This window comes from Rattus rattus, chromosome 6 (assembly GCF_011064425.1).
Source record: "Rattus rattus isolate New Zealand chromosome 6, Rrattus_CSIRO_v1, whole genome shotgun sequence".
Lineage (NCBI taxonomy): Eukaryota > Metazoa > Chordata > Mammalia > Rodentia > Muridae > Rattus > Rattus rattus.
The window spans coordinates 26,538,917-26,550,897 of record NC_046159.1 but is presented as its reverse complement, the minus strand read 5'-3'; the positions used below and the strand labels follow the sequence as shown (position 1 = coordinate 26,550,897).

Below are 11,981 nucleotides of genomic sequence, written 5' to 3'. Positions count from 1 at the left end.
TTCCTATCTACCTACCAGGGACTCTAACTCTGAGTCTCTTATGGCCTCTCCTTGTCCAGCAGGCTGCCTGCTGATGGACTGGCTCAACCAGTTCAAGACCAGATTGGCACGGGCTACTCAACAGTTGCTGGCAAGGCAAGCATTCTTTCTTTAAACTGACCAACCCTGAATTAGAGGAGAAAAACTTCTCAGCGAATTTAAAACCCATGGCTCTCAAGAAGAGACTGGATTTATTTTCTTCTTTTCTTTATGAGTCCCCTTTGCTTTGGGGAGGGTCTCTTTCTCCATGTGTCTGCTTTTTGTGTGTTTCTTCCCCTTCAATAAACTACTTTCTTCAACTGCCTGCTGCTGTCTGTGGTAGTTGAGATTTCTCCACTGCTTTCTGTTGTGCTCAAGGTTTGTCCTGCCTTTTAATTCTGTATTTGGCAGAGAAAACACAACCAATCAAGACCCCTAGTCTGTATTTCATTAGGGTTACAAGCATGTGTCACCAGCATCCATTTGTGTTGTCCTGGGGGATCAAATCCTGGTAGATGCCAGGTAAGCAATCTACCAACTGAACCACACCATAGGGCCTCGAGTCTGATTTTGATGGTCAAGAAAAATAACTGGTGATCAGGGCCGGATGGGAGCAGCTTGTATCACAGTGGGTGAAGAACAGGGGTGCGGGTGTCTCCTCTAACTTTGAGGGTACTCACTCAGCCTCACTTCTTCCTGGCGGACGTGCTCAATCTCCTTAATAAGGAGTCCCTGTGAATCTCCAGTTTCATCCCCTAGCTGAGGTGTACACCTGATTTCCCCATCTTTCTGCGTTCCTACCCTACCTAAAGCTGGAGTGCTCACATCAGCTCAGAGGCAGATGCCGAAAGTCGGGTCATTTGAACAGTGACTGGGCTACAAATAATGAAGTTCTATCTATCTATCTATCTATCTATCTATCTATCTATCCATCCATCCATCTATCTCCAGAACAAATCCAAAACAAATAAAAATAAAAATGGAGAGGGGTTGGATTTGTGTGCAGTTTTTTTGTTTCTTTGTTGAAGGAGGGTTACTTCGTATGTAGTCCAGGCTAGCCTTGAATTTCAAGGGAGCCTACACATGAGCCACCATGTTCAACTCCAAAAAGACTGTTGGGGTGTCTTGGGTGTACTTATCAGTGTCTAGTTAAGATTTTTCACTTATCACTATTGTGTGTCCATCATGCATGCCATGACGTGTGTGAAGTGGTGTCAGGATAGCATTGGAGGTGTCAGGATGGCATGTGTGTGGAGGTGTCAGGACAGTTTTGAGGAGTGGACATTTCCTTTCACCCCTAGTTCCAGGCATCAAGCTCAGGTCCTCAGACTTTGGGCAGCAGGCATGGTTACCTGTTAAGCCATCTAGCCAGTCCCATTTATTTAGCCCAGGCTGGCCTTATATTTGTAGTAATCCTGTCTGCTTTTCAAGTGCTGGGATTTCAGATGTGAGCTATCACAGCTGGTTTCCTTTAAAGCCCAAAGCTTCTGACTGAACAGGCTTCTCTGCCTCAGAAGGCCTAGGTATAATCTTGTCTCTCTCATCCACCCGTCCATCCCAGTCCATGCACCGACCTGCCCATTCGTTTACCTACAGTCTGTCTGTCCATCCACTCAGTGACCTCTCTATCCACAGCCCACCCACCCCCCAACCCACACTACATCCTGGAGATTGATTTTAGGTTGTCAGACTTTGTGGCAAGTACTTTTACTCACTGAGTCACCTCACTGGCCCTTGTGTTTTGAGACAGGGTCTCATGTAGCTCAGATTGGCCTCAAATACATGCTCCTCTCACCCTGCCTTCTATTCTAGGATTACAGGTGGCCACCACCATGCCCTGCGAGATCACATCACTTAGAGTCTTCCTGCCTCTGGGGCCCCTTCTAGCTCCATCTGCCCCAAGCAGATCTATATTGATCTCCCGTTGCTATATTGATCTCCCAAGCACTCTTGAGTGTCTACAGAGGTCCTAATATCCCCTTCTGGGATATGAGAATTAGTGAGAACAAGAACTTGATTTTAGATCTCAAAATTAATTTTATTTAGCAGGGCAGTGGTGCATACCTTTAATCCCATCACTGAGGGGTTAGGGTGAGGCAGGCAAGTCTCTGAGTTCAAGGCCAGCCTCATTTACAAAGGGAGATCTAGGACAGTCACGGCTAAACAGAGACACTCTGCCTTGAAAAACCAAAACAGACCAAATTATTTAAAAATAATTTTTAAAATTTTATTTCAGCAATGGTAGGAATTGAAACCTTGCTGGGAAGCACTATACACTGAGCTCCATCTCCAGTCTCCCCAAAACAATTTGTGAAGTTAAGAGCTTTCGACTAATACGCATTGCTGCGCTGATGTGTTTTCTAACAGCCCACGTTTGCCAGTCAGTGTATGCTGGAGTGGGAAGGAAGCTCTAGGACTCGTGACCCAGGGACTGGCTAAGGTGGGGCTGGACGTTCTGGAGGAAGTGTCAGTTCCATTTCAGCCAGGTCTCAGATCGCCTTCTGTTGTGTGTCTTCATCTGACTACGTGAAGGTGTACGGGAATAGGGAAACAGACATCGTGATGCTGGGTTAGTTAACTCAGAGCTGAGTGCTCCATAGCGGTCCCATCTGCTGATCCGTCCATCCAGCAGTCCGTCCACCGCTCACCTCCTCATCCACCCAAACTTTCATTGGTTTCAGGGCATAAGCTGAGCAGGGAGGCTGCCACTGTCACCTAGAAGGACATTTCATGGCCTTTGGGAAGGATATTAAAAACCCCGTCTTCTCCTCAGTCCCTCATAGCCCCTTTAGCAGATTCTCCTCTCTCACAGCACAGGCACTCGACACCCAGAGGGAACCAGCGGCACATCAACCTGAACCATTATGCCACCAAGAAGAGTGTGGCAGAGAGCATGCTGGATGTGGCTCTCTTTATGTCCAATGCCATGCGGCTGAAATCAGTCCTGGAGCAAGGGCCATTCTCGCAGTACTACACCACCCTCCTCACCCTCATCAGTGTCTCCCTGCTCCTGCAAGTGGTCATTGGCATCCTTCTTGTGGTCATCGGTAAGGAGCCCAGCCTGGAGTCAGGCAAGCCTTTCTGCCTTGGCGCCCCCTAGTGGTAGGAAAGCTCCCTGTATCGCACGTGAAACTTCCCAGCCACCTAACAGAGGTGCCACACCTCTCTTCCTAGTAACAGATCCTAACCAAGGGCACTCTCTGTCCTATCTCCTCATACCCCATGGGTGGGCACTCCTCGACAGCTGATTAATGACTGACCCACTAGCTAGTGGCAGTTCCTTATGTCCGTTGTATTGTAAGCGCTCCTCCCCTTGTAGACCATGTTTTTGCTCCCAATGCCCACCCTGCGAATCACCCCGTAGATGCTTCATGTGTTAGAAGACTCGAACACATTTCAGTCCAGTGAAAGTCTTCACTTCATTTCTTCCTGGTAGGTCTCCAAAGCCAGGTTGTCTCCAAATTCACGGGTGGTAGAGGGAAGCTCCAGGCTTTGGCCCTGCTGGATGGATCGATCCTTACCCACCCTCACCACCATCCACCCTGATCTCCTTGTCTCCACAGCCAGGCTGAACCTGAATGAGGTAGAAAACCAGTGGCGTTTAAACCAGCTCAACAATGCTGCCACCACCTTGGTCTTCATAACTGTGGTCATCAACATTTTTATCACTGCTTTCGGGGCACACAAGACAGGTTCCGTGGCTGCCAGGACCTCCAGCAATCCTATTTAATGTCCACCTAGGTCCCAGGTGAGGAGGACGACCAGACCCCAGGGCTCACAACTGACTTTCTCTGCCTCTGGAGATGGGAGTAGGAGGGGTCTCCCTCCCCCACACCAAGGGGGAAGGTCTATAGGCCTGTGGGCAAGGGAGTTCTTACAGAATTGACGGGCCTCTGACAGTACACACATGGTGGGGGATGGGGTACATGTGTAAATCTCCCATGATGCATGTACCATGAATGGCTGTGTTACATCCATGAGCTATGCATGTAGCTTGAGTGCCAGGTTACAGGCTCAAGCCTATCCGTGCACACGGAGTGTTGGTACAGGTGTTCACCTCCAACAGAATTTTCACAATTGGTGCTGGTTTAAGGCATGGGCCCCAGCCAGGACTTGCACCATGAGTGGCATGTTATAGGCTCACGCCTCCCACAGTACATTCACAAGTGCCGGTGTAAGGGAATAGGGCTGCCACAGCAAATAAGTCATGAGGAATAGAGGTGCCGGCCTCGCTCCCTAGGTGTACCCTGAGTGCTGCGTTACAGGTATGAGCCTCCCACAGTCAGTACCTGTACCGTGAGGGGGACTCAGTGACACCCGCCCTGAGACCTTTGCTCTGAAGGGGTGACTGTCCCTCAGTTCTGTTGCAGTTTGCTTTCAGGCAGGGTCTCTTGTAACCCAAGCTAGACTTGAGCTTCCTGTGTAGCCAAAGATGACAGGTGTGCCACACCCAGCCGTTTTTAAGGCAGACCCCCCACCTCCACCCCTAGCTTGGGATGCAGTGGAGGGCCAGTGTGGTTAGTGGCCGTTGTGGCCCTGTCAGCAGGAAAAAGATGGAGCTGTGGTTTCTACTTGGTGGTGTCTCACAGCACAGTACATCCACGATCCTTCCTAGGAACAGGCTGGAAACTGCACTTGAGGGTGTCTGAAGTCACCCCACTCTTTGCTTACATCAACTGGTGGGTGCAAATCCAGAAGAGCCTCCCCACCCCACCCCCAGCCCCCTTATTACCTTTTGTCCGCTTTTCCTGCAGGAGCTGGGTCTAAAGCCACTTCAGCCTTTGTCCCTGACCTGTCAGGCTAACTAGCACTTCCCACAGCCTCCTGGAGAGCTTCGAGGACAATGGAGATGCCCCTGCCTCTCACCCACAGCACCAGAGTTAAGGTTCGCCCCTTTACTGGGTGACAGAATTGCATCTTGGTCTGGAGGCCTGAGCTTCTTCTGTCTGCTGAGGCAGCATCCGGGCACTCTGGTCGCGCTGCACTCCTTCCCTCCATGTTCCCTTTCTGTAAAATGGAATCTATCTATAAAGGTATCTGAAAATCCACCAAGTTAGTCTTGCTGTCTTCAGTCCTATGGGTTCTAAACCAGGCTGGTGCGCGGACACCCTCATCATCTCCATCTTCAAAAAGGCTTGTCTCTATATGATGACAGAGGTCACTGTGTCCTGAACTGCCGAATACACACACAGCCTTTTAAAGCATCTACTATAAATATACTCCACTCTTCACACTAACGCTGTCTCTTAGGTGTGTTCTAATAATATAAACGTTTGGGGCTGGAGAGATGGCTCAGTGGTTAAGAGCACTGACTGATCTTCCAGAGGTCCTGAGTTCAAACCCAGCAACTGCATGGTGGCTCACAACCCTCTGTAATGGGACCCAATGCCCTCTTCTGGTGTGCATATGTACATGCAGACAGAGCATTAACGTACACGAAACACAATCTCTCTTTAAAAATAATTTATTTTCATTTTATGTGCATTGGTGTTTTGCTTGCATGTATGTCTGTGTAAAGGTGTCAGGTCTCCTAGAACTGGAGTTACAGACAATTGTGAGCCACCATGTGGGTGCTGAGGACTGAGCCTGGGTTCTCTGGAAGAGTTGTTGATCTTGGCCACTGAGCCATCTCTCCAGCTCCGAAAAACATAAATCTTAACAACAACAAAAATACAGATTTTCTGCTGGTGGGAAGGTTAGTGAGCAAAGGCCCTTGTGGCCAAGCCTGAGGCACCCCACATGGTGAGGAGGGACAAGAATCAATCACTGAAAGCTGCCCTCTGACCTCCAGTGTGCACTGTGGCATGCATATACCACATACACTCTAAATGAATACATTTAAGTTTTTGGGTTTTTTTTTTTGTTTGTTTTGTTTTTGAGACAGGGTCACACCGTGCAATTCTGGTTGGCCTGGATTTCACCATGTAGACCAGGCTGGGTTCAAACTCGCCTGCCTCTGCCCCTGGAGTGCTGAGATTAAAGGCATACACCACTAAACCCAGCTAAAAACATTTAAGGAAAGGGGAGGGGGCGCGGAAGGAGTAGAGAGGCGGCTGAGTGGTTAAGAGCACCAGCTACTCTGCCAGAAATTCTGGGTTCAATTTCCAGCACCTACCTGGTGCCCTACAACCACCTGAACTACATGAACTCCAGTTCCAGGAAATCTAACGCCCTCTTCTGGCCTCTTTGGGCACCAGGCACACAGGTAGTACAGAAGCATGCAGGCACAACACCCACACACATAAAATAAAATCTTGAAAAATGTTGCCTAGTTCAAACATAACTGGGAAGGCCAACCCACACTTCTGAAGCCTTAGTAGGGCTTCTTCAATTCACACAGGAAAGATTTTCTAATGTTCATCTATTCACTTTGACAGTTTCTTGCCAAGTCGCCTAGGCTAGCCTTGCCCTCCTGATCTTCCTGTTAGCTTCCCAAGTGCTGGGGTTAGAGCTGCACTTTTCTAGCTCACCTTCCTCAGTGGGGGTGTCTTGGGGGAGTTTTCTAGCTGAGACCACAACCTCAGAACTAAACCTGGTCTTCTGAGACTCACTGACACGGTCAGGACACTGCTGTGTCCTTCCCAAGGGCAGCAGAGAAAGCTCGTCTCCTGCTGGCAAGCAACGAACCAGGAGTCAAGGCAGAAGGCAAGGGATGGTCCTTAGCCAGTCACCGAGCAGACAGCTGAGGGACACAAATGGCTTAGGGACACCCCTGGCTCTCCCACCTAACCCTTTCCTACCTCAATTGGGCAAGAAGAAAACAGCCATTTGTTTTCTAAGATGCTGACTTTAATACCCTCCTCCCTCTCCCCACCCACGGCCCTTTCCTTTCCCTTAAGGCAGATGGTGAGGAGGTAACAGACATCAAACGCAAGGCACTGGACCTGGGAGGGAGGGGGTGAGCAGGGCTGGGGAGGCCCAGGGAGATCCTAGTCCTCAGGAACAGAATGGGAGGGCTGCTGCCATCGGCTGTGGCTTCTAGCACAAGGCCCAGAGTTCATGTCTTTAGGGAGAAGCCTGGCACTCCAGCTGTTCAAATGCAGCCCTAGCCTATTTCCTGTGCCTTTTCTAAAGGGCAGAGGGCCTGAGCAGGGGTGAGAAAAAGCCACAGCCCATAAACAGAACCACCCTGCCCTTCTGATAGCTTAAGAGAAAGGCCCAGTGGCTTCCCAGAGGGCCCCACCTTGGATGTGCCAAGCTCTGTTCCTGGCACTCAGAGCCCGCCACGTGGGTCCTGCAGCTCCAAGTGCTGCACTCTTAATTCATAGCACAGTAGTCAGGTTCTGGAGTGGCCCTGCTGCATACCCACAAGCCATTTCTCACAGCAGAAAGGTGGTGTCCCAACCCCCTCCCCCCAAACCCCCCTTCACAGACTGAGTTCAATACCCAGCATCCAATGCACCACCGGTGAAGCAGCAGCAGCAGCAGCAGCAGCAGCAGCAGCAAGTCCCCAGCCAGAGAACACCGGGGTTATCAGCACAGGTAAGTATGTGACAGCAGAGGGACAGAGGGTATAGGCTGCTCTCCTTGAAACTTAGCCATTTTCCAGTTCTCCCTCCCCATCTCTGACCCTGCCCTTTTCCTGAGGGCCAGGTTTTACCTCATCTCCTCAAGGAGGGAGGGAGGTCAGGCTCCCTCTGCAGGAGTGCACGAGGCTTGCAGTACAGATGTCCTTCCCTTTTTGACTCTCTCTACTGCTTGAGTCCACCCCTAAGTCTCCCTTAAGTAATTGAGAGGCTACTCATGTCAGCTTAGGTGACACCTTCCCATTCCCTCCAGGCCTTACCTGGCGGGAGAGTCAAGGAGAAGGGACACTTCTCTACCTGCTTGACCTTGCTGTCCTACACAGCTCGTGTCAGACACTCAGGAGAATGGGCCCACTGCCCACCCATTCCCGCCTGACACCCCACTGCAGTAGGAAGATGCCATCAGTGTTGGTTTCCAGTCCAGAGAGCTCGCTGTCTGTCCGAGTTGGGTTAATGGCCCGATTGGGTTAAGGCCAGCCGTTCGGTAGACACCAGGAGAGATGTGCAGGTTTAGAAGGCACGGGCTGGGCCTGGAGCTGGAAGTACTCTTCATGGGACCAGCACCTCAGGGTAGGCTTGAGGTCTGCAATGCACAGTTTCACCCCAGACGATGCTGGGTCTAGATAGAAGTCTTCATTCTCTGTTAAAAAAATTTACCCACTTTTCCCCCACCCTCCACCCCAAATAAAATCTGTCCCATTTAAGTTCCCGGTTCACAGCCACCACTCCCTGTGAGGAGTGCCGGGCTGTGGGAATACACCTTTGAAGTCTACCCAAGCAGGCGTTGTCCTCCTGCCCTCACTGCCCATCCTTTCCATCTGTCAACTCAGTGAGCCTCGGAGGAGACTCGGCGCTCGCTCATCCCTGCACGAAGAGACAGCTCCCGCTGGAGAGAGCAATTAGGGCTGAGGCTTCAGTTCCTCAGAGTCCCTCCTCAGCAGCGAACAGGGCACTGGGGTCAACGGCAAGTCAAGGAGCTATAAGCGGCTGGCCCCCAGGTCACGGCATCTTCATTTGACGACGGTTCCACATGCCTCGCTTGGAATGGAAGTGATGGAAAAAGTTCCTGAGGGAGAGCCGCTCCACTTCCAGGCCCGCTTGGAGAATCCTGGAGGGGAAAGGGCGGTGTGAGCCAGCAGAAGTAGGCACGCAGCAGTACCCAGGCAACAGGCACCCAGGAGCAGCTGGGCCCCTGAGGGACCCGCTCTTCACAAGCTTGTCAGACCCCGCCTTCCTTTTTCTGGCTGCTTCCCTTAAGCAAGCCAGGTTCAGCGGAGCCGGTCTGCTTGGGAGGCAATCCCAGCTGTGTGACTCAGACAGCTGAGTCAAAGATGCTCGCTCTCTAAAAGAAGACAATAATTTTATAAATCTGTGTATCTATATATACACACTCGCCCCCTCTAATTACATACGCACACACACACACACTCACACACACATACACTCACACACACACAAAACACACACTTACACACACTCACACACACACACCCACACATACCATAACACACACGCACACACACACACACACACAAACACACACACACCACAACACAAACACACACAACTACACACACACACACACCCTCACACCACACACACACACACACGCACACACAGACACCACACACACCACACACACATACATACACCACACACACACACCACACATACACACACATACCACACACACACACCACACACACACACACACTACACACACCACACACCCACACACACACAAACACACACACACACAAACACACCACACCAACACACAAACACCCACACCCAACAAACACACACCACACAAACACACTTAACACACACCCACCACACACACACACCCACACACCACACACACACACACACGAAACACACACCACACACACACACACACACACACACACACACACACACACAGACCACACACACCACACACCACACACACCATACCACACATACACACACACACCACACACACACACACACCACCCCATACACACATACACACCACACACACATACACACTACACATACACACACATACTCACACACACTCACACACACTCACACACACACTCACACACTCACACACACACACGATGGACTTATATTTGCAGCCCTCAGAACAGTTTCCGGCACACCTATTCCATTTACAGTATCAGCAGATAGGAGCTGGAGAATCCACCCACAGACTTTTCTCCTGTTCCTGTTTGTGGTGTGGGGGGAAATCATCTTGTCATGCAACCCAGGCTGGCCTCAAACTAAAGATTCTTCTCACCCTTCTTAAAACTGGGATTACAGGTAAAGCCACACGGCGCTGGGGATCAAACCCAGGGTCTCGCACAGGCTAGGCAAGGCTTTCATCTGCGCAGGCAGTAGTGGCGGGGTCTCTTTCCGAGGAGGCCTATACCTCTAACTGGACTGCAGCTAGATGGAACCAGAGGCAGCCCTTCCCTCAGGCCGCAGACAGCAGGAGGGTTCAGAACTACTTTGGAGGTCTGCATCAAAGCACGAAGCCCAGCACGAAGGTCATACGTGGCAGTAACTGCTACACTGGGCTCCCATCTGCTTCGGGGTCTACTATGATGTGACAGGAGCTCTCTGAAACTCTCCCTACCCCACCTTTAACTCTCAGTAGTTCAACATTCCTTATTCTTCCCTCCAGCGGGAAATCAAAGCAGGCTTGGGTTTTGGGCCTTTGATGCTTTACAGAGAGAGGGAAGAGACAAGTAATCAACTGCCCTTCATGACCAGTTTCCTTTCTGAGAAATGGAGACAACCACGCAGAGTACAGGAGTTTGGTGAGGAGGAGAAATGAGACCTTGGGAACGAAGCAACGGCCAATTATAAAAACCCACCTTCCACCTGCCTCAGGAAATAGCACGCCCATGGTGCCTCCGGTCCCATCCCTTTCTCCTTCTTGTGGACACCCTTCCGGCAGTCACAGGCTCCCTTCCCCCTCTTTAGCTCATATCTCAAGGTTACAACCTCTCTCTCTCGTTCCCCTTCTCTTGGGAACAAACCTCTCAAAAAAGGACTCACATAGAATTTGGGAGAAATATCCTCAGTGCCACCATTTCCCCCCACTCCCACAGACTGGCATCCCACACAGCCCGGTGTCCTGCACAGCACTGCTTCTGGCCAGAACGCTTTTCCTGGCTGAATCCACTGCTCCCCGATCCTCCCATTTCTCTTCTTTCCTTTCTTTTCTGGGGGGATGTGGGATTGAGGTGGTGTCTTCCTGTGTAGCCCAGGCTGGCCCAGGCTGGTCTCTAACTAATGAGTCTTCCTACCTCCAGCTCCCGGTTGGGTGGGGCTAGCAGTATAAGCCACCGCACTGGGCTAAGGACGCTAATGTACGAGTGTGTGCACCGTATGCACTGGGTTATGTGCTTTAGGCTGTCTTAGTTCCAGGCCGGTCCTCTCTCTGCTTCCTAGTCTGCCCAAGATGTCAGGAGATCCTAACTCCAGGAGGCTGAGATGCCTTCCCTGACGATGAACCCGCTAGCCAAATCTTCTTCCCCTAAGTTGCTTCAGTCAGGTACTTTTTCACAATGATGACAAGAATAGCAAATCACACACACACACACACACACACACACACACACACACACACACACAACTGTGGATATATTGCACATATGCCTTTTTTCTTTAGTACTGGGTTTAAATTGAGACTAAGGCCCCACTCATGCTAAGCAAATGAATGCCCTATATGCCCAGCCCTCTCCTTCTCTGGGACGATTACTTCTTTTCAAAACCCCCTCCTCCTTCCTCACCTGCAGGAATCCAGACCCCCTGGATATCCAATTGCCATTTAAGGATCCATACTTGCCTATTTCGCTGACCCCAACTCACTCCTGACCTTTGGCCTGTTTCCCAGCATCCTCTACAGCTTTCGGCCTCTCCCCCAGCAGCCGTGGCTGGAAAAAGCACAGTCCCTGGCTGGGAGAATGCTCATCTTCCCAAGAGCTCCCCGGGCCCTAAGAACATCATTTTCATTATCTAGCTCCAGGCCCTTGCTTGGCCCCTGATGACACAACCAGCCACTCAAACTGTGACATACAGCGGACGTATCATCCCCCTCTGTGGGATACACAACCAGCGTGTCGGTGACGCTAGTAGCCTCCTGGAGGGTTACTTTCCTGTGCCCTGGGAATTGGCACAAGGTTCTGTGGCTCTGGCCACTGGAGCTCTAGCAGATCCCTAAAGACCCTCCTCCAATGTCACCTGTCCAGCAGCTCCCAGTCTTCCCCTCCCCAGCGGTCTCTGAACTCCTTGGTGTTCATGCCCCCGATCTTGTCCAGGTCTGACTTGTAGATGCCGAGGAGGCCAAATCCGTTTACTTCCCAGTAGCCTGCAGACAGACGAGACACTGCTGAGATGAGCTGGGCATTGTGTTCCCTCCCACAGGCTCTGATGGCAGAGACT

At 51.0% G+C, this 11,981-nt stretch overlaps 2 protein-coding genes across 2 annotated transcripts in view; one reads left to right on the top strand and one right to left on the bottom strand.

The window, feature by feature from the left end:
• Positions 1 to 2,562: 2,562 nt before the first annotated feature.
• Positions 2,563 to 5,066, top strand: Ninj2 (ninjurin 2). The gene is made up of 3 exons (XM_032905779.1): positions 2,563 to 3,065; positions 3,582 to 3,766; positions 4,773 to 5,066. The coding sequence occupies exons 1-2, from the start codon at positions 2,912 to 2,914 to the stop codon at positions 3,746 to 3,748; spliced, it is 321 nt and encodes a 106-aa protein (XP_032761670.1). The 5' UTR covers positions 2,563 to 2,911; the 3' UTR covers positions 3,749 to 3,766; positions 4,773 to 5,066.
• A 3,341-nt stretch (positions 5,067 to 8,407) lies between these two features.
• B4galnt3 (beta-1,4-N-acetyl-galactosaminyltransferase 3) overlaps positions 8,408 to 11,981 on the bottom strand; it is a 32,402-nt gene continuing 28,828 nt past the window's right edge. Inside the window, exons 19-20 of the mRNA XM_032906678.1 lie at positions 11,781 to 11,907; positions 8,408 to 8,652 (exon numbers count right to left, since the gene is read on the bottom strand). Of these exons, the coding sequence (XP_032762569.1) occupies positions 8,544 to 8,652; positions 11,781 to 11,907 (236 nt within the window). The 3' untranslated portion in view covers positions 8,408 to 8,543. The remainder of the gene's footprint in view (positions 8,653 to 11,780; positions 11,908 to 11,981) is intronic.